This window comes from Pseudophryne corroboree, chromosome 1 (genome assembly GCF_028390025.1).
Source record: "Pseudophryne corroboree isolate aPseCor3 chromosome 1, aPseCor3.hap2, whole genome shotgun sequence".
NCBI lineage: Eukaryota > Metazoa > Chordata > Amphibia > Anura > Myobatrachidae > Pseudophryne > Pseudophryne corroboree.
The window spans coordinates 172,267,614-172,291,753 of record NC_086444.1 but is presented as its reverse complement, the minus strand read 5'-3'; the positions used below and the strand labels follow the sequence as shown (position 1 = coordinate 172,291,753).

Genomic DNA, 24,140 nt, shown 5'->3' with positions numbered 1-24,140 from the left:
ATCGAGAAAAAACCATCAAGAAGGTGAAAATTGTGGTACCTGCTCCAGATAAGTCCTCGTTGGATGAGAGATTATTAACATTAATAGAGGAGCAAAACAAGAAAATTGAGCAGCTGATTGCACTACAGTCCAGTAATAGCACTCAACAGTATAGGCCTCCTGGAACTTCTGGCCTAGGTCAAGGAATGAACCGGAGAGGAGAGAATCGGGCTCCATTGGTCTGTTATGCTTGTGGCCAGGAGGGACATCACGTCTTTGAATGTCCGTTTACCAATCATGAACGACGGGATAACCGAGGTTACAATCGACGGAGAACGGAGCCATCGGAAAACTTCAACGGGAGTTCTGTGACCCCCTCACAGACTCCCCAATCATAACTGTATATGCCATGGGGAGTGCTCAATGGTCAGATCAGATCCCAGATAGTTTAATGGGGCCCGCTCCAGTGATCAAAGCCCTGGTGAATGGACAGGAATGTATGGTATTACTGGATAGTGGTTCGCAGGTCTCTATCGTGTTTGAGACGTGGTATAGATCTCATTTGCCAGATGTCCCTTTTCGGCCTCTTAGTGGACTTACCATATGGGGTCTTAGTGAGCAGAAGTACCCGTATCTGGGATATATTGTGACCAGAATAACCTTCGAGCCGGGGCTGAGTACTATTAATGAGACCATACCTTTAGTGGCACTAGTGTGTCCTGATTCCCCGGGAGATAATGGAAAGCTGCCGGTAATCGTAGGCACCAACACTAATCTTTTTAAAACCCTCTGTGAATGGAGTGATGAGCATGTGCCCAGTGTTGAAAGCACAGTAGAAAACTATAGTGTTACTCTGGTGAAGGAAGACAGCCGAGTAACAATATCTGAAAAGGAAAACCTGATGGGACAAATAGGAGTTTCTATGGTTTCATTGTTGGAACCATGTTTCCGGGGCAGTGATATTGACTCTGAAAGCTAAATTAATGGATCAATTTAGGCAGCGAGAGTCTGTATTTTCAAAGGAAGAATGGGATATAGGTACCGCCCATGGTGTGGAACGCTCCATCAGGCTGAGTAATGATGCTCCATTCAGAGAACGGTCTAGACGACTTGCCCCGGCGGACTTTGAAGATGTGAGAAAGCATCTACGGGGGTTACTCGAAAACCAAGTGAACGTTGATTCAGAGAATCCTTATGCTTTACCTATTGTGGTGGCTCGGAAGAAGAGCGGAGGCATTCGACTTTGCATCAATTATCGAACATTAAATAACCGAACTATACCTGACCAATATACGGTGCCCAAGATCGAGGAAGCGTTAGACTGCCTGTAAGGGAACCAGTGGTTTTCGGTATTGGATCTTCGTAGCGGGTATTATCAGATTCCTATGAATACCGAAGATCTATGCAAGACCGCTTTCATATGCCCAATAGGGTTTTTTGAATTCCTTAAGATGCCACAAGGCATAAAAGGCGCCCCTGCCACATTCCAGCGAATGATGGAAAAAACTGTTGGGGATATGTGTTATCGGGAGGCGTTGGTGTATCTGGATTATGTCATTGTGTTTGGGCGGACGCTAGAAGAACATAATGATCGACTACTGAAGGTATTAGACCGTATCAAGGCACGGGGCTTGAAACTATCTGTGGGAAAAGTGTAAATTTTGTCAGTCGGTGGTTAAGTATTTAGGGCATATTGTTAGTCGTCATGGAATATCTACGGATCCGGACAAAGTTAAAGTGGTCCAGAATTGGCCCCGGCCAAACAACCTTCACGACTTACGGTCATTTCTAGGGTTCTGTGGCTATTACAGAAAATGTGTACCAAATTATTCTACCATCGCCCGACCATTGACTGATTTAACTTGTGGTTATCAGCCATGCAAGAAGAAACAGACGGCGATACATAAGAAAGAAGGAGGATATTACAAAACTCATGATCCATTTGGTGAAAGATGGGATTCATGTTGTGAGGCAGCATTTAATAACTTAAAGAAGAGTCTGACTAATTCACCTGTCCTAGCATATGTCAATCCTCTACTGCCTTATGAAGTGCATATTGACGCCTCGTATGCCGGAATAGGGGGAGTCCTCTATCAGTTGCAAGACCAACAGTTGAAGCCCATCTCTTATATTAGTAGGGGGTTATCCGCTGGAGAAAAAAACTACCCAGTCCACAAATTAGAATTTTTGGCATTTAAAGTGGGCCATAGTGGATAAATTTCACGATTATCTGTACGGTGTTCCTTTAATAGTTCAGACGGACAACAATCCCCTTACTTATATTCAAACTACTGCCAAATTGGATGCCACAGGTCATCGGTGGCTTGCTGCTCTGTCTAACTATGACTTTACAGTTAAATATCGTCCTGGGGTGTCCAATATGGACGCTGATGCATTATCTAGGCTGCCACACACTGTTATGGATCCAAGTGCAGATGAATGGATTGAAGTACCAGCGGCCACTGTCAAAGGACTGTCATCATATTACTCACCTGTGTCAGAATGGCAGTCCAGCCATAGCATGGATGGGAGTATCTGAATTGGCACTACCCACATTGTATTGTTGTGTAAGCACCTTTGGTGTAAATGGACTTGAGAGGGTGGACAAGGAGCAGATGGCTAAACAGCAAGAGGATGACTGTGATTTATTACCTATTAGACAAAGGCTAGGCTGTTCTGCAGTACATGGAACTACTGTGGGTTTGTCCACGAAGTCACGAGTTTTAGTCCGACAATTAAATAAGTTACGAGTGATCCAAAGTGTGGTGTACCGTCGAACTCGGAGGAGGGATGGCACAGAAAAACTACAGCTGTTGCTACCGGAGAAATATATCAAGCAGGTGTTGCATTCATTGCATGATGATCATGGACACCTGGGTTATGAGAAGACACAATCCCTAATTAATGAAAGGTTTTACTGGCCATTTATGAGTAAAGACATAGAGAAGTATTGCCAGACATGCGGGAATTGTGTCATGAGGAAAAAGTTACCTGAAAAGACAGCACCCCTGATGAATATCGTCAGTGCAGGCCCTCTAGAGTTGGTATGTGTTGATTTCCTTGCATTGGAAGGACCGGAAGGGAAGGATAGTAATATTTTGGTTATCACCGATCATTTTACTCGTTATGCTCAGGCTTATCTAACGCCTAACCAGAAAGCAATCACGGTGGCCAAAACTCTATGGGAGAAATTTTTCATTCAATATGGATTACCCGCCCTTATACATTCGGATCAGGGCCGGGATTTCGAGAGTAAGCTAATCCATGAACTATGCAATTATTGTGGGATACGAAAGTCACAAACCACCCCTTATCACCCTCAAGGAGATCCCCCAACCGGAACGATTCAATCGAACCTTGTTGAACATGCTGGGTACCTTAGGGTCTAAACGGAAACATCATTGGAAGCAGTATCTAGCTCACCTGGTCCAGGCATACAATTGTACAAAAAATTACGCAACTGGGTACTCTCCATACTTATTAATGTTCGGAAGGAAAGCACGTCTACCGATTGATATCAGTTTGGGTAGTCTGGAAACTAAGATAGCTACCACTGCTAAGACAACACACAGTCAGTATATTCAGCGACTTAAACAACATTTGCATGAAGCTCATCAATTAGCGCAGCAAGAAGCCAAGAAACTGGGGGAGAAAAACAAACGTCTATATGACTGTCATGTGAAGGAGAACCGCTTGATGCCGGGAGATCGAGTATTAATAAAATTGTTGGGATCTCGTCGAAGACAGAAATTGAATAATCGGTGGAGATCCGATCCTTATGTGGTGGTGAAACAATTAGCTAACTTGCCTGTGTACCAGTTAAAACCCGAAGGGAAATTGGGACCAATATTAAGTTATCATAGACATAATTTGTTACCCATTGCGCAGGACATAAGGTGGGAAAAGGATGAAGTTGAGTCGTCACTACCTGGAGGGATCAATGATCCTGAACTGTCCTCAGCAACTATGAAGACAAACGAGGAGGGGGATTTAGAATCTGTAGTGGTTGATGGAAGTGATGACTATGTGGAATCTGGGTGGTATTATAAGGACCCTCTTACTATTATTAGCAGTAGAGACCAAAATAGTGCTAATAGAGGTATGACGGGGCTTACCCATGATCCAGAGATGGATTGGATGCCGGGCCAAAATAGTGAAGAGTGGGAAGGGGTTGAGTCGTGTTCTGAACATGAGACTGATCAAGCTACTACCAACGAAGTTGGCATGAGTGAAACAGATGGTAATAGGATCCCGCGACCACAAAGAGAACGACGACCTCCGAAAATACTGATGCACGACCAGTTAGGGGTCCCTAAAGAAATTCCTTTGGTGTACCAGGCTGGAATAGTAATGTCATGGCCTTATTTTGGATATGATATAGGCAGTCATAGAGAGTCATAGACAGCTATGATGGTACGGAAATATTAACCTACAATAGAATAATAAGTAGATGGTGATCCTCATGTCAGGGCCTATGAAATCACCAGGGGGAGAGTGTAACCCCGGTAGTCTGCAGGGAGCCATAAAGTACATATGAAATAGATTACCCATATGTTTACGGGAGAGCCATTACAGAGTAATTCTGCATGTAATGTCGTATATTTAAAAATAGATATTTGCAGTAAGGACCAAAATTAGTATATTTATAGATAATGTAGATATTTCTTATTAAACTGTATAAATAAGTTTAATATAGCGGAAAGTATTTAAAGGTGATGTGTATATATATATTTGTCAGCATGCCTATGTAGTTAAGCACGCGGGTGAGTGCTGGATAGTGCTCGCGGGGAGAGCTCGTGAGAAAAACGGGGGGAGAGGAGGACGGTTGATGGCCCAGAAGAGAAGGACGAGGGGGGAGAGAGCCGAGGAGACGTGTGTGCGAGGAGGACCGGAGAAGTAGCGGTAGAGCCAGTCTAGGATTCGTAAGGAATGCTCCGTCTGTCTGACATAAGTGGTGCAGCGATAGAGAGCCGGGGGAGGAGTCCTGGCTGCCCAGCTAATGTAGCATCCTGACGGACCCCACAGCCGCTGACGGGAGCTGGCGAACGGAGAGGGAAAGGCTGCATCGTCGCTGTCCGGACCGGGGCCAGGTGCAGCCTTACCTAACACCTCTCTAAAGAATAGGAAAAGGGGGCATCCTCCACTATCTAGCTACAGTGTCAGCCAGAACAGTGAGTACAATTAACTGCCCAGGCTCACTGGCAGAGAGAGAGAAGAGGCAGACAGGGGTACCGCCGCTGGGTCAGAAGTCGTATTATAGCCTATTAACACTCACCAGTAAGGACTTTACCAAGATTCCCTATATAACCCAATATATATATGTGATATACAGAGAACTCGGACATCATATAGTATAGCATTGCCGGAGGAGGTAACGGCTAATTCAGCGAGGAGTAAGGGCAGCTAGTGTTAATGGTACTGTGTTTATGGAACTACCTCTCACCCGCCCTATCTATCCGACTGAGTGTTATTAGCACTGGATGTACTAATATATCTCTCTCCCGGCTAACCAATCTCGCCTGTCATACCTTGCCTACCAGTTAGGAGACACTAGGCAGAAGAGAACTGAGAGGGGTCATAGAGGACTGGTAGTGTTAACAGGTGTTAACATCTGGAAAGCCGTAATGGAGTTTGTACCCGAATACTAGGTCAAAGTACCTTCATATGTAAAGTACCTTAACGGGTTTAATCTGCATGACCCAACATCCCTCGGATCATCCCTCCCAGTACTGTAAGTAGACAGGGATACGACACTGCAGCGAGGTGACAATTGGGACTGAGCAAGTTGAATTTGATCACATTGCAGGGGTTGTAATTCGTCCAGGAGGAGTCCTATTACTCACAATTGGGGTAATGGGGATCAACTAACACAGAGATACGCTACGAGGGAGATTTTCATCCATATATATCCTGAACAAAGGCAGAGACTACAATTGTAGGATCATTAATATTATCTTACTGACAATTAATTACGGGCCCCAACTAGTGCACCAACGTATTACTCGAGTAACTGTTTGGAAATAAGCTCAAAGATCAGTCCCCCACTAAGTTTCTAATAGTGAGCTCAGTGACTATTGCAGTACATTTCTGTCTCAGAGTTCTTTTTAGGTGTAACCGGTCCTGAGTCATTTTTTGTAATGCATGCAACTTAAATTGTATAGAAAGGGGCATATTAGTATATGTGTTACTAAACTATATAAATATAAAATTGTGAACATCGCCATACCATTGTTGAGTTATTGTCCAATGAGTGGGAGTGTATTATTTACTGAAAAGACTTACCTGTATTAAGGGATTCTTGAGACAGTCAAGGGAGAGGATCTGAAAGACAAAGACGAAACACTCCGGGTAAAAGTCGGTAGGTGTATAATCATTACAGTATAAGGATTAAAGGTAAAAATTAACTTAGGGCTTCCCAAGCTCGCCCTGATTATATCGAAAGCTAGGGTGGAGGCACTCTTTGAATACACAACCTAGTAACCCTATACCTCAGAAAGTAACAGTCAGGGGAGGGTTACAATATATATATATATATATATATATACACACACAGTACCAGTCAAAAGTTTGGACACCTTCTCATTCAATTGTTTTTATTCAGTTTAATTATTTTATACATTGTAGATTAATACTGAAGACATCAAAACCAGGAAAGAACACATATGGAATTATGTTGTAAACAAAAACGTGGTAAATCAAAATATGTTATATATTTTAAATTCCTCAAAGTAGCCCCCTTTTGCTTTTGATGACAGCTTTGCACACTCTTGGCATTCTCTCAATCAGCTTCATGAGGTAGTCTCGTGGAATGGTTTTCTAACAGTCTTGAAGGAGTTCCCAGAGGTACTGAGCACTTGTTGGCTGCTTTTCCTTCACTCTGTGGTCCAACTCATCCCAAACCATCTCAATTGGGTTTAGGTCGGGTGATTGTGGAGGCCAGGTCATCTGATGCAGCACTCCATCACTTTCCTTCTTGGTCAAGTAGCCCTTACATAGCCTGGAGGTGTGTTTGGGGTCATTGTCTTGTTGAAAAACAAATGATGGTCCCAGTAAGCGCAAACCAGATGGGATGGCATGGTGTGCAGAATGCTGTGGTAGCCCTGCTGGTTAAGTGTGCCTTGAATTTTGAATAAATCACCAACAGTGTCACCAGCAAATCACCATCACACCTTCTCCTCCATGCTTCACAGTAGGAACCACACATGCAGAAACCATCCGCTCACCATCTTTGCGTCTCACAAAGACACGTCGGTTGGAACCAAAAATCTCAAATTTGGATTCATCAGACCAAAGTACAGATTTCCACTGGTCTAATGTCCATTACTTGTGTTTCTTGGCCCAAACAATTTTCTTCTTGTTCATCCTCAGCAGTGGCATTGCAGCAATTCGACTATGAAGGCCTGATTCAGGCAGTGTCCTCTGAACAGTTGATGTTGAGATTTGTCTGCTACTTGAACTCTGTGAAGCATTTATGTGGGCTCTTATCTGAGGTGCTGTTAAGTAGCGGTTTCTGAGGCTGGTAACGCTAATGAACTTATCCTCTGCAGCAGAGGTTACGCTTGGTCTTCCTTTCCTGGGGCGGTCCTCATGAGAGCCAATTTCATCATAGCAGTTTGATGGTTTTTGCAACTGCACTCGAGGATACATTCAAAGTTCTTGAAATTTTCCGTATCGACTGACCTTCATGTCTTAAAGTAATGATGAAATGTAATTTCTCTTTGCTGAGTTGAGTGGTTCATGCCATAATATGGAATACAACAGTAGTCAAATAAGGGTGTCCACTGTGTACTAACCCTACCTCTGTACAACACAACTGATGGTCTTGAACACATTAAGAAGGCAAGTAATTCCACAGATTGACTCTTGACAAGGCACACCTGTTAATTCAAAACCATTCCAAGAGACTACCTCATGAAGCTAATTGAGCGAATGCCAAGAGTGTGCAAAGTAGTGATGAGCGGGTTCGGTTCATCGGGATCCGAACCCACCTGAACTTCACCCATTTTACACGGTTCCGAGTCAGCCTCAGATCTTCCCGCCTTGCTAGGTTAACCCGAGCGCGCCCGAACGTCATCATCCCGCTGTCGTATTCTCATGAGATTCGTATTCTATATAAGGAGCCGCGCGTCGCCGCCATTTTCACTCGTGCTTTGGAGATGATAGCGAGAGGACGTGGCTGCGTTCTCTCAGTTTCTGTGCTCAGTGTGCTGCAAATATCTGTGCTCAGTGTGCTGCAAATATATGTGCTCAGTGTGCTTGCAAATATCTGTGCTCAGTGTGCTGAAAATATCTACGTTCTCTGCCTGAAAAACGCTCCATATCTGTGCTGCATTGTAGTATTTAGTAGGAGGACAGTGCAGAATTTTGCTGTGACCACCAGGATAAATATGTAGCAGTACGGTACAGTAGTCCATTGCTCTACCTCTGTGTCGCCAAGTATACTATGCATCCATACCTGTACTGCATTTTAGTTGTGCGCAGTATATAGGAGGACAGTGCAGAATTTTGCTGACCACCAGTATATATATATAGCAGTACGTTACAGTAGTCCACTGCTCTACCTCTGTGTCATCAAGTATACTATGCATCCATACCTGTGCTGCATTTCAGTTGTGCGCAGTATATAGTAGGAGGACAGTGCAGAATTTTGCTGACCACCAGTGTATATATATAGCAGTATGGTACAGTAGTCCACTGCTCTACCTCTGTGTCGTCAAGTATACTATGCATCCATACCTGTGCTGCATTTTAGTTGTGCGCAGTATATAGTAGGAGGACAGTGCAGAATTTTGCTGACCACCAGTGTATATATATATAGCAGTATGGTACAGTAGTCCACTGCTCTACCTCTGTGTCGTCAAGTATACTATGCATCCATACCTGTGCTGCATTTTAGTTGTGTGCAGTATATAGGAGGACAGTGCAGAATTTTGTTGACCACCAGTATATATATATATATATAGCACTACGGTACAGTAGTCCACTGATCTACCTCTGTGTCATCAAGTATACTATGCATCCATACCTGTGCTGCATTTTAGTTGTGCGCAGTATATAGGAGGACAGTGCAGAATTCTATTGACCACCAGTATATATATAGCAGTACGGTACAGTAGTCCACTGCTCTACCTCTGTGTCGTCAAGTATACTATGCATCCATACCTGTGCTGCATTTTAGTTGTGCGCAGTATATAGTAGGAGGACAGTGCAGAATTTTGTGGACCACCAGTATATATATATATATATATATAGCAGTACGGTACAGTAGTCCACTGCTCTACCTCTGTGTCATCAAGTTTACTATGCATTCGTACCTGTGCTGCATTTTAGTTGTGCACAGTATATAGTAGGAGGACAGTGCAGAATTTTGTTGACCACCAGTATATATATAGCAGTACGGTACAGTAGTCCACTGCTCTACCTCTGTGTCGTCAAGTATACTATGCATCCATACCTGTGCTGCATTTTAGTTGTGCGCAGTATATAGTAGGACAGTGCTGAATTTTGTTAACCACTAGTGTATGTATATATATATATATAGCAGTACGGTACAGTAGTCCACTGCTCTACCTCTGTGTCATCAAGTATACTATGCATCCATACCTGTGTTGCATTTTAGTTGTGCGCAGTATATAGTAGGAGGACAGTGCAGAATTTTGCCTACCACCAATATATATATATAGCAGTACGGTACAGTAGTCCACTGCTCTACCTCTGTGTCGTCAAGTATATTATGCATCCATACCTTTGCTGCATTTTAGTTGTGCACAGTATATAGTAGGAGGACAGTGCAGAATTTTGCTGACCACCAGTGTGTGTGTGTGTGTGTGTGTGTGTGTGTGTGTGTGTGTATATATATATATATATATATATATATGTATATATATATATATATATATATATAGCAGTACGGTACAGTAGTCCACTGCTCTACTTCTGTGTCGTCAAGTATACTATGCATCCATACCTGTGCTGCAGTATATAGTAGGAGGACAGTGCAGAATTTTGCTGACCACCAGTATATATATAGCAGTACTGTACAGTAGTCCACTGCTCTACCTCTGTGTCGTCAAGTATACTATACATCCATACCTGTGCTGCATTTTAGTTGTGCGCAGTATATAGTAGGAGGACAGTGCAGAATTTTGCTGACCACCAGTATATATATAGCAGTACGGTACAGTAGTCCACTGCTCTACCTCTGTGTCTGCATGTAAAATCCAAAAGACAAAAGTTCAGTAAAATGACCCAAAAATGAAAATTAAAAGCGTCTGATGAGAAGCGTAAACTTGCCAATATGCCATTTATGACACGGAGTGGCAAGGAACGGCTGAGGCCCTGGCCTATGTTCATGGCTAGTGGTTCAGATTCACATGAGGATGGAAGCACTCATCCTCTCGCTAGAAAACTGCAGTGCCACTCCTAGATGGGCCAGGTGTTTGTGTCGGCCACTTGGGTCGCTTAGCTTAGTCACACAGCTACCTCATTGCACCTCTTTTTTTTCTTTGCATCATGTGCTGTTTGGGGACTATTTTTTAAACCTGCCATCCTGTCTGACACTGCAGTGCAACTCCTAGATGGGCCAGGTGTTTGTGTCGGCCACTTGGGTCGCTTAGCTTAGTCACACAGCTACCTCATTGCACCTCTTTTTTTCTTTGCATCATGTGCTGTTTGGGGACTATTTTTTAAACCTGCCATCCTGTCTGACACTGCAGTGCCACTCCTAGATGGGCCAGGTGTTTGTGTCACTTGGGTCGCTTAGCTTAGCCCTCCAGCGACCTCGGTGCAAATTTTAGGACTAAAAATAATATTGTGAGGTGTTCAGAATAGACTGGAAATGAGTGGAAATTATGGTTATTGAGGTTAATAATACTATGGGATCAAAATGACCCCCAAATTCTATGATTGAAGCTGTTTTTGAGGGTTTTTTGTAAAAAAAAAACACCCGAATCCAACAAAAAAAATTTCAGGGAGGGTTTGCCAAAACGCGTCCGAATCCAAAACACGGCCGCGGAACCGAATCCAAAACCAAAACACAAAACCCAAAAAATTTCCGGTGCACATCACTAAAAAAGCTGTCATCAAGGCAAAAGTGGGCTACTTTGAGGAATCTAAAATATGAAACATATTTTGTTTTGTTTAACACTTTCTTGTTTACAACATAATTCCATGTCTCCAGTATTAATCTACAATGTAGAAAATAATTAAAATAAATAACCATTGAATAAAAAAAGGCGTGTCCAAACTTTTGACTGGTACTGTGTGTGTATGTATGTATGTATGTGTGTGTATGTATGTATGTATGTATGTATGTATATATATGTATGTATATATATATATATCTATATCTATATATCTCAACTAAAGAAAACCGCACTACACCAAGTCCTGAATCCAGGGGTGCCAAGTCCAATAATAATATATCCAAAAGTCCACACCATGAGGCTCCAGCAGTGGCTATGTAGCAGACAGGACCAGCACTCCTTTAAATTAAGTTTAATACTTTAGAAAAGTTGTGTGCAAATTCAGCATGATTGACAGTTCATCCAATAATATAAAGATATAACATCTCACAGTTCACCCAGGGTCCTCAGACCAACCCAGTCACAGTTCCCAACAGCTGTTTCGGCCCATTCCATCATCAAGGAAGTATCAACCATCTGCTGTCTATCCATGCTCCTTATATGTGCTATTGATCAACCCCAAATGTGTACACCTGTTTCACCTTCCAATGGTGCACTTCCAATATTCACCGCCGTGTACCCGTCGCCATGGCAACCTGATGCTGCCGTGTCCACCCATGTCACCATCCCGTGTCATCCCACACCTGCTGGAACTCACAACTCCTGGTCCCCAGCAGGGAGCCGTCAGGGTGGCTGCGCCCCGCGTCATCACACCGCACGGCTGTGACGAACGTGTGTGCACGCGTCACCTAGCAACCTGGCCGAACCCGGAAGTGCGTCCGTCACTGGGTGTCCAGGCTTAACACTGTATGCCGCACATGTCCAGACACCAGCGTTACCAGGCAACCACAGTATAACGCCCACACAACAGCTGCACTGTAGTGTCCAGGGAGCTAAAAATATTAAAAACATAAAGAGTGTGAAATGCCTACAAAGGACACCGAAGCCAATGGCCCCATACAATTCGTACATACTTATGCGCACCAATACTGCATCATTAATATTAAATTCATAGCTATAGGTATCTTATGGATCATGGTAACCACCCAAGTCACCCCCTTCTCCTGTGTGAAATTCCATTATCTTAAATAAACATTTACATACCAGTGTTATTATATACTGCGGACGCAAGTTGCGTCTTATTAATATATACGATAATAGTGCGCTAAATGTCGCAGCACTATGTCCCTTAAGAGAAAACAATTAGTCGCACACATGGTTTAATGAGGTCCAACGCTCAGAGATATATATATATATATGTGTGTGTGTATTTGATATTAAAAGGTATGCATACAAAATAACATGTACAGTATATCTTTCAGTATAACATATATAAGCCTAAGTAAGTGGTACAGAGTTACAGTCACATAAGAAACAGTTACAGCCAGTATACATCACCCTTAGCTCAGTGGACAGTCATCGCCAGTTAGAATCAGCATCACTGAGCTTCCTGGGCATGGGAAAGTACTTATATACTGTGTATTGGAGAAGATATACATCTGGGGCTGTGTCTTTTGCTATTGGTCCAGGAGAGGGAGGTTTCTCATTCATTGTGTGTTTTTGGTCAGTTCATATGAAAGCAATGTCCAGTTTTAAGATGCAGGTACAGGTGTTAACCACTGGGTTTCTGTCCACATGCTTGTGCAGGAAGTCCTTTGTTCTCATAGAATGTGACTTTATAATCCTACATTTGATCATAACTAATTGTCGCAATGTGCTACAATTTACCCATAGCTATCAAATTAATCCACACATTCTCCTGACCATTTTGACACTAAACATGATATAATTAACTTGTTTCGTCCCAATAATACATATATATCTGTTTTTATACTCTATTATATAAATACAATATAATACAAGTCTTGTGTTGGACATGTTTTAGCTATGTGTAATTTATGTGTTATGTGAATATGTGTTTGTATGTGTCTTTATGGCATTTCTCAGCGATTGCGCCTTTTACCATATACACACCCACCACGCAGCAACACGCATGCCGTGTGACTCTATGCACGGTAAAGAAGCATGGTGCGTCCATATACGTCAATTGCGTTCTTATGCCACCACCGAGAAGCACCACTCTGTGTGTAGTTCGTATGTGTCATTTATCTGACTTCGACACCTGCTCATTCACAAACCTGTTCAGGAGGTGGTAGAGGTAGCCATAATTACACCACATATATAGTATTAACACTAATGCATAACAATAAAAACATTAAACAGACAAACATAGTAATAAAAACAATAGAAACTATAGAATCAATAGAAACCCAAGTTCCTATAGAAAATTCTGTCATTACTCCCACATCACAAATGCTTATACGATTACTTAATATTACACTTGTACTTTAATGTACATATAGCTTTACCCTGTTTATCTGACACAAGTAGTTAAAAATTGGTCAACACTACTCTCTAATCTATATCTGTTGTTACTCTGATTTTAGAGAAATACTTGCATACCAATATTCTCATTAAGTCCTCTAAGGGTCAATGAATTTAGATGTAGTATCCATTCAGCTTCCCTCTGTAAAAGCTTCATCAATCTGTTGCCTCCTCTTGACAGTGGGGGCACATGATCTATTATCCGTAATAGCAATGTCGACAGGTTATGTTTTGTTTCCAAAAAATGGCGCACCACCGGTTGTATACTAGACCCAGTATTGATAGCTGCCCGTATGGCCTAGTGCACATAAGCTGATGTATAAGGATGGTGGAACGTTGGTCCTGTTTGTAGAAATCTGCATGTCGTACAATTAGGACATTTAAAACAACCATTTTTAGGTTTGTTAAGAAATGTTTGACTCATTTTCTTCCCTAGCTGAGATACTGTACATCATTCCGTATCAAGTAGTCTTTGAGGTTTTTGCCTCTCCGATAACAAGTCATCAAAAACTTATCGCGTAATGCTCCAAGATCCTTGTCAGACATAATCATGGGCCAAAGAGACTATTAGCATAGGTGCTCATGTGTGTATATTTGCTGACCCAGACGTGCCGATTACCATTGGTTTTTCTAACCGTGTAGGTCAACAATTGATTTATGGGAATAGCTAGAGATTTATTCTTAGCCTTGATTAGATCCTTCTCTTTATAACCCCTTTGTAAGAACTTGTTAAATAATGCCTCAAGTTGTCGGATTCCCACTTCCCTCTGTTCACTTATACGAAGCGCTCTTATAAATTGTGAATAAGGAAGTGCATTCTTTAGTGGCACAGGGTGCGCGCTGGATGCCTGTAATACATTGTTCCTTTGCTATCAGGACCAGCACGCCCTTCCACTATTAAAGGATCCAGATAAGGACTTCTTTACAAGATCTTTTGGACTTTTTTCCTCCATTTGAATCAGCACTTTATGGAAACCCCTGTACTAACACATATAAACCAACTGCATCACCTTGGAGAAACTGTGTGAGAGCTCTCAAATATGCTGGTGAGCCTCTTACTAAAGATTTTGTTCCATCTGGCTGGTTACCAGCCATGCTACACTATTCTTCAAGGAACATAGGCCCTCATTCCGAGTTGTTCGCTCGCTAGCTGCTTTTAGCAGCATTGCACACGCTTAGCCGCCGCCTACTGGGAGTGAATCTTAGCATAGCAGAATTGCGAACGCAAGATTAGCAGAATTGCGAATAGAAATTTCTTTGCAGTTTCTGAGTAGCTCGAGACTTACTCTGCCACTGCGATCAGTTCAGTCAGTTTCGTTCCTGGTTTGACGTCACAAACACACCCAGCGTTCGCCCAGACACTCCCCCGTTTCTCCAAACACTCCCGCGTTTTTCACAGAAACGGCTGCGTTTTTTCGCACACACCCATAAAACGGTCAGTTTCCGCCCAGAAACACCCACTTCCTGTCAATCACACTCCGATCACCAGAACAAAGAAATTTCTCTGTTAAGCCGTGAGTAAAATACCAAACTTTTTAGCAAATTTACTTGGCGCACTGCGAATGTTGCGCATGCGCAATTTGTGACTAATCGCACCTATGCGAGGAAAAATAACGAGCAAACAACTCGGAATGAGGGCCTTAGGGCCTAATTCTGAGTTGATCGCAGCAGCAAATTTGTTAGCAGTTGGGCAAAACCATGTGCACTGCAGGAGGGGCAGATATAACATGTGCAGAGAGAGTTAGATTTGGGTGGGGTGTATTCAAACTGAAATCTAAATTGCAGTGTAAAAATAAAGCAGTCAGCATTTACCCTGCACAGAAACAAAATAACCCACCCAAATCTAACTCTCTCTGCACATATTATATCTGCCCCCCTGCAGTGCACATGGTTTTGCCCAATTGCTAACAAACTTGCTGCTGCGATCAACTTAGAATTACCCCCATACTGCGATCAATAACAATCAATGAGCAATACCAGTACAAAGAAACAAGTACATTACAATATTACATATACTTGCATAAAAATGCAAAGTATTTAGGTTAAATGCCTAAATGCAGCGGCCTCCCACAGTGTCCTTTCCACTCTGGACCTTGCCATACAGCACAAAAGGTACTGTCTTGCTGTTCCAACTGCCGCAGTGCGGGGATTCCAACTACACTGACAGCACTGTGGGTGTGTTGTGCTGCATATTACAAGTGCACGGCTGGTAACCAGCCAGATGGGACAAAATCTTCAGCAAGAGCCTCACCAGCATATTTAAAGTAGAGATGTGCACCGGACATTTTTCGGGTTTTGGATTCGGTTCCGCGGTCGTGTTTTGGATTCGGAGGCGTTTTGGCAAAACCTCCCTTAAGAATTTTTGTCGGATTCGGGTGTGGTTTAGATGCGGGTTTTTTTTTTTTTTTTTTTTAAACCCTCAAAAACAGCTTAACTCATAGAATTTGGGGATAATTTTGATCCTATAGTATTATTAACCTCAATAACCATACTTTCTACTCATTTCCAGTCTATTCTGAACACCTCACAATATTATTTTTAGTGCTAAAATTTGCACCGAGCTCGTTGGATGACTAAGCTAAGCGACCCAAGTGGGCGGCACAAACACCTGGCCCATCTAGGAGTGGCACTGCAGTGTCATACAGGATGGCACTTTAAAAAAATAGTCCCCAAACCGCACATGATGCAAAGAAAGAAAGAGGTGCACCAAGGTCGCTGAATGGCGGTCGCTGGCAGGCTAAGCTAAGCGACACAAACACCTCAATATCACAGGAATTATTTGTTCTAATCAATGGTATTATTGGTCCAAATCACTGGAAGAAAATGACAAAATCACTGGAATTAAATGGCAGTAATGTCTGGAATTATATCATATGGCAGTAACACTGGACATATACGGAAGTGTCAGACATGACGGCACTTTAAAAAATTTTTTTTTTTATATGACAGAGACAAACCCACTGTCCTAACAATTGGCAGGGCTGATTAAACAAACAGCCAGGGGGAAACTCCTGAATCCAGTTTCTAACCCTGGGTAATAATTTTTATTACCTGGGATATAATAATAATCACTAAGGCTCCCCTCTAGTGATGTAGATGAGATCCCCCCCAGTGGACCCCCACATGGGAGTCCTTCCACGTCCCGCTGAGGACGCTAAGGGAGTAGAATCCAACCTCTGAACCCGTGCACCTGTAGAGGGTGCAGACTTTCTGCTCTTTCTATGGCCTAGCCTCGTGCAGAAGTAGGCCCTCCTGAATTTTCTCGATCTGGCAGCCCAAGGGGACTGCATCAGAGAAGCAGAGTTACGTCTTCTCACAGGTGGTGCTGCGGAAGGATTTGTATTCAGAGTGTCCCCAAGAGGTGTCTCACCTGCGAAGGGGAGGTACCTCCTTGGATTCGGCGTCTGCGTTCCATTGGCGGATCCAGAGACCTCTGCGAGCCGCTACTGCCACGGAGGATGCTCTAGAATTCATCAGCCCAATGTCCCTCATGGTTTTCACCATGAATTTAGCCGAATCCTTTATGTGACCTAGAATCAAGACAACATCATGCCTATGGATTGTATCAAGGTCTTCTATTAAATTGTCTGACCATTTTAACATAGCCCTAGCTACCCAAGTACATTCAATAGTGGGCCTAATGGCGGCTCCAGTAGCCGTGTAAATGGATTTTAGAGTTGTCGCTATCTTGCGGTCAGTCGGCTCCGTTAACGAGGCCAAGCCTGGTACAGGTAATGTAATTACCCCTGATGGCCTGGACACCGAAATGTCCATTAGGGAGGAATCTCCCATCTCCTTCTATCCTCCTCAGGAAAGGGATATGTCTTAAGTACTTTATTGGGGATGTGAAAAACCTCTTCTGGGTTTAACCAGGATCTTTCAAATAGGGTATTCAACTCTTCCGAAACCGGGAATGTCACTAATGATTTTGCAGTTAGCATACAAGAATTTTCCTCTATTTGTATAGGTATTTCTAACACATCCCTAATGGCATTGATAAATTGCTGAATTTTATATTCCAATCTATCATAGTGCCCCCCTCTAACTTCTGTGTCGATCCCTGTGTTGGCATCGATGTCCGCGTTGGCCTGCAAGACCTGTGTATCAGGAGCGGAGGGGGTCCTAAATGAAATTGACCCATATCTAGAGCATTCTTCGTAGCTTTTTTCAGCAACTTAATAGAGTATGCTCTAATGAACTCTGAGGAATGCTATTTCCTAGGCTACCCAGCCATTCTGTCTCCATCCTAATGGGATGAAACCACTCAAGGCAATCCTGAGTACCTTGTACAGACTCCTCTGAGGAAGACACCTCCAAAACCTCCAAAACATTTTGTTCTGACATGACACTGACCAGTGATACTGAGCACTGTTCAGGATACTAGGTGACACGGAGCAGCAAGATACAGCAATGGGCTACTGTACTGTACTACCATATACTGGTCACCACAATGCAGCAATGATAATAATGAGCACAGATATTGAGCACTGTTCAGGATAATAGAACTGACACTGGGCAACGAGAACAGCAGTGGACTACTGTACATTACTACTATATACTGGTCAGTGGTCACCACAATGCAGCAATGATAATAATGAGGACAGATATTGAGCACTGTTCAGGATAATAGAACTGACACTGGGCAGCGAGAACAGCACTGGACTACTGTACTGTACTACTATATACTGGTCACCACAATGCAGCAATGATGATAATGAGCACAGATACTGAGCACTGTTCAGGATAATAGAACTGACATGGAGCAGCAAAATACAGCAATGGACTACTGTACTATACTACCATATACTGGTCACCACAATGCAGCAATGATAATAATGAGCACAGATATTGAGCACTGTTCAGGATAATAGAACTGACTCTGGGCAGCGAGAACAGCACTGGACTACTGTACTGTACTACTATATACTGGTCAGTGGTCACCACAATGCAGCAATGATAATAATGAGCACAGATACTGAGCACTATTCAGGATAATAGAACTGACACTGGGCAGCAAGAACAGCACTGGACTACTGTACTGTACTACTATATACTGGTCAGTGGTCACCACATTGCAGCAATGATAATAATGAGCACAGATATTGAGCACTGTTCAGGATAATAGAACCGACATGGAGCAGCAAAATACAGCACTGGACTACTGTACTGTACTACCATGTACTGGTCACCACAATGCAGCAATGATAATAATGAGCACAGATATTGAGCACTGTTCAGGATAATAGAACTGTCACTGGGCAGCGAGGACAGCACTGGACTACTGTACTGTACTACTATATACTGGTCAGTGGTCACCACAATGCAGCAATGATAATAATGAGCACAAATATTGAGCACTGTTCAGGATAATAGAACTGTCACTGGGCAGCGAGGACAGCACTGGACTACTGTACTGTACTACAATATACTGGTCAGTGGTCACCACAATGCAGCAATGATAATAATGAGCACAGATATTGAGCACTGTTCAGGATAATAGAACTGATACGGAGCAGCAAAATACAGCAATGGACTACTGTACTGTACTACTATATACTGGTCACCACAATGCAGCACTGATACTGAGCACAGATGTTTAGCTGATATTTAGCTGATATTGGGCTATTCAGGCAGAGAACGTAGCCACATCCTCTCACTATCTCAACAATGCACGAGTGAAAATGGCGGCGACGCGCGGTTCTTTATATGTAAACCGAATCTCGCGAGAATCCGACAGCGGGATGATGACGTTTTCCCCCGTTCGGGTTTTGCGTGTAAGGCGGGAAGAACCGAGGCTGCCTCGGACCCGTGTTAACCACGTGAAGTTCGGGGGGGTTCGGATCTCGACGAACCGAACCCGCTCATCTCTAATTTGAAGTGGACATTCCATCTATATCTGGAAACCTGGTGAAGTACAGCCATCCAGTAAATTTCAAGCATCTAACTAAGCATCTTTACAACTAACTGTGCTTCTGCCTAATTACATTCACTTGCCGCAACTAACAGCTGGTTTATGCACATTTTTACTAATTTTTTGCCTACAAACTAACTAGTTTGTTTATATCCAGGATAAGACAGTACTGTCTAGTATTTTAATGTGATATCACACTTGTGTTTAAATGTACTTTTTATGAGTATTAAAATGGTTAATTGTTAAACAAGCAGCTGAATCAATATTCTAATTTTTGAACGCCCACACTATTCTTTCTATTTTTTTAGTACTAATATGAGTAGGGTAAGGAACAGTTCAATGGGGGGTCCCACATATAGTGGGTTATCTGTGATCAATTCTTTGGTAGCTGTATACCTGCATCATGTGGTAAGCAGGTATACAGGCTACTAACATCCACCACACATAACAAGGATTTATCAGACAATAGAGGCAATGTCTTCAATGCCCTCAGGAGACTAGTAGTATCCTTTAAGAATGTGGGTTTAGCCTGTAATCACGGTTGGAGCAGAGCATTGAGATAAATCGAAATGGGTTGATACAACGACCCTCTGGCTGAATGATGGATCAGAGTCCAACCTTCTATAAGTATTTACATCTTTCAGCTGACATTCTACTTCCCTTTTGTAATCTATCAGGTTCATTACAACTAAGGCAGTGCCCTTGTCCGCCTGGTGGAATACTACATCGTCATAACTACTAAGATTACAGAGTGCCTCACGGTCGTATTTAGATTAGTTCGAATGCCATAGGGGCTTCGCTAACCGTCTTATCTAGCATGTGTGTATAGATTTTAATGGATTATTGCTAGTTGGTTCAAATTTAGACCAACTTTGTATCGCTAGTAGTTGAGGTGGCAATTCTGAGAGAGTAGGGGCTTTAGTTCCAAATAATTCTTTTAGTTTTAGGCTCCTATTGAGCTCATGCAACTCGATTTTCCATTGTAGCCTGTCAAAAGGGACAGTAGGTACAAAGGACAATCGCCGTTGTAGTACCCCCAATTCGCACCCAGATAAGGTTCTACTAGAAAGGTTGTAAACTAGGTCTTGTGACCCCTCTGGATTTTTTTGTATTTGTATTGCCTCGCGTTTTGGCCGTCATGGCGGGTTTATCTGGATTTTGGACTAAAAAACGGGCCTGCATCCGTCGTCCTACTGGTGTGCCCGTACATCCCACAGTACTATTATGTCCTGTATCATTATCCCTTTCTGTAGTCACTGTGTCATCTGATGTGTCTAATCTCATTCCATAGTTAGTGCGTCTAAACAATTGGCGTTTATCATTATGAGGAAATGCCCCTGTTAACCAAGGGTGCACCCTCTGGTGTTCATAATCCATATCTACTTTTTTCTTTTCTCAGATTTAAATTTTACCAATGAGTTTTTATATTGTTCAACCTGTGTATTGAGTTTGTTTACCCAATCTCCCTGTGTATCCACCAACAATGACTGTAAATGAATGGCCTCAAAAGCTGACATTTTTCTTTTACACATAGCATTTCTCTTTTGGACTCTTCTATAACTAATAACAAAAGATCAAAGGAACATTTGTTTAAAATAGAAGTCCACTTCTTACAAAATTCCAAATTGTATCTCCCGATAGTGGGGGAGTTTTTAACTCTAAATCCCCGGGGTATACATTTATCCTCAAAATAGTTAGAGAGAGTAATGTCATGGTAGAAGAAATCAATTTCCATCTTTTTCAGACGTGTTAATTCATTAAACAGGTCTAAGGTCTACAGCTGAAGATGTGTGTGTGTGTGTGTGTGTATGTATGGTATGTATGTATGTATATGTGTGTGTGTGTGTGTGTGTGTATATATATATATATATATATATACTCACAAAGTGGAAGCCATCGTGGCGGTCAACATTTCGGTCACTTCCTCAGGACACAATCTCACAGAAGAGGCAGATATACCTTTTCTGGAAAGAGGATTTACATGGATTCTATTGGAATGCACTTTGTGAGTAAATAAACGTTATTCGACTATGCTGTAAAGACCCTGGTGAGCGCCTTTTCTGGAAAAAATATTTACATGGATTCTATTGGAATGCATTGGAGCTGCCCTCCAGCGAGATCACTCTTGTTATGCCCCTTCCCCACGAGGCATGCACGTTATGTCCCGATTGGAAAAATGGGGGGAGGGGGGGTCACAGGGCACCAAAAAGTCTACTTACGACTCTGGGTCTACCTACTGATTGTGTGCGAGTTTGGGTTACAGGGTGGTGGGCACAGTGTGCCAGGGTTTTCCTCTTCTCTTGTTCATTCTGTCATCCATAGAAAGAGTCAATGTAAGTACAATTTTTAACATGTGAATTAGAAAAAAACAAAAACAGACACACAAATTAAGTTGGGTGGGAAGTCAGGGAGCAATCTGTTTTTATAATGTGGTTGTGATAAAACTTTTATGCCTAAATTGGCAATGTGAAAATGTACAATATCAAATTCACCACTAATTTCTTGCTGGGAGGCAGTCTCCAATAAAAGCTTGCCCCAGCGGAGAACTACTGTACATGTGCGGCCATCGGCCAGAGGTCTTGTTTTATCACTCTCTGTGACAGATTGTAAAGCTACAGAGTATGTTAGCACTATAAAATACATCTTTATAATAACAAAAGGAATCTTTTTATTTATAGAAAATTTCATGTAGGAAATGGCTTCTGTCGACCACAGCGAAGATGGTGAGGATAATGTGGATTTAATTAATTTTAAGGAGCCTAATCCTATAACGGCTATAACAAATCTTTTCACCCTTTCCTTTGGGACTGATTTTAACATTGATGAACATAAACGTCATGTCGCCATACGTCAACAGCTGGGCACAAGTTACAATTTTGAAATGAGATGTGAGGCCAGGAGATTGAGATCTTTCCAATCACTCAAAATGGCATGTTGGTGTCCAAAAGAGATGGCCAGCGCTGGGCTATATTTCACTGGTGTCAGCTACAGTGTCCAGTGCTTCTGCTGTGGGATTGTGTTCATCTACAAACCTTTAAGAACCACACCAAGAAAATATCATGCAAATTATAACCCAGCCTGTAGTTTCATAAAAGGAGAAGACATGGGCAATATTTCTAAATACGAGGTAAGGGTTCAACCTTCACCGACTGACCAAGAATCTCTACAGGAATATTCAACAGAGGTATCCAGATTAAACTCTTTCATAAACTGGCCCTTCTATGCCAGGATTCAACCTGCTCAACTTGCCAGTGCGGGATTCTTCTTTACTGGTGAGTACACAAATGTGTTATTTATGTCATGACAAAGGGTAGTATAGAGAAATATACTGTGGATATTAGTGCCTAGTGAGTTATTTCTTGTTGGTGTAATAGTTCTAAATCTGCAGCACACTTGTCAATAGAGGAATAAATGGTATGACCTATAGGATGTTACTTAATAGACAAATAATTATTGTACATAAAGGCCTTTGCGGCTTATTTAGTATGGATCGCATCAGCATTGTGATCGTATACTGAACTATTTATGCCTAGTGCGCACACGCAGGACCCGCACTGTGCACGCGCACACAGTGACATGCGATTGCATATCACTTATGCGAACGCTTCTGCCTGATTGAACGGCAGTCCGGGCAGTGACACGGTATTGCGGGGCTGTCAACTCGGCATTGCTGGGGCATGCCATCAGAAATGGGGGTGGGTTTGAGGCGGGCACGTGATGTAATGTGGCTGCTGCGACCCAAAAAATGCCCGCTCTGCGTCTGCCTTCACAGCAAGGGTGTGGAGGAAGGGGGGCATCCACAATTTAGTCCTGTGAACTTACTGGGGTCCCTGACAGTCCGTTTCGCCTGTTCTTAAATATGGAGGTTATTTAATAATCTGGGGAAAATGTTAAGCAAATGAATTATGATCTGGTATCATCTAGCAGTCTTATTAGGGGGGGGGGAGGGGGGGCTGGCAGAGGCCGGGTAGCTTTGTGGCTGCACACATAAAATATTCCATTCAGTTTCTTTCTGAGGGGGCGTGATCACACTTCCATTTGGCCATGCCCCTCTGTATCACCTGGGCTCACTGAATGTCTTTACGACACTGAGTAAGACAGGTAAGCAGGACGCCACCCCTAGGTCTGTCTCACTCTCGTGTTGCGCGCCATAGCACAGAGCCACTGGACAATATATGTAGGACTGCACTGATTATTTCATTATTTGATTATTGTACTTTGCATAAACATTCCTGCACACCTTTCTGCACCAGACGGTGCCCAGTTTTACATTATCTTTTGTTAACACCCTGTGTATTGTACTGACATTCATTTTATTGTGTTTATTTATGGTTAATCTGTATACTATTGTGTTGACTTCTATACAGACAACCATTGTGATGGGATGTGTCAGTAAAACTGGCAAACACACACAGCCTTATTTTTTCAATACTACTCACACACCTCAACACCGCCACATCAGCCGAATCAGTGCTGTACGACCCCCTATCTATTAGAAATCAGTTCTGGCTATACATTTTTCAGTTCACTGTCATGGATAGCTGCAAATTAGGATAAACTGACCAGTATTTTAAGTAAAAAACTTAAAAGGGGAGAGAGAAGGTACTTGAAGGGTGTTGGATACAACACATTGGCAGTCTGGATCCCAACAGTCAGAAGACTGACAGCAGGATCCCGATGGG

The 24,140-nt window shown here is 42.6% G+C and overlaps 1 protein-coding gene across 1 annotated transcript in view; it reads left to right on the top strand.

Moving 5' to 3' along the window:
- LOC135059260 (baculoviral IAP repeat-containing protein 1-like) overlaps positions 1-24,140 on the top strand; it is a 160,592-nt gene that overhangs the window by 36,071 nt on the left and 100,381 nt on the right. Inside the window, exon 2 of the mRNA XM_063963893.1 lies at positions 22,137-22,730. Within this exon, the coding sequence (XP_063819963.1) occupies positions 22,154-22,730 (577 nt within the window). The 5' untranslated portion in view covers positions 22,137-22,153. The remainder of the gene's footprint in view (positions 1-22,136; positions 22,731-24,140) is intronic.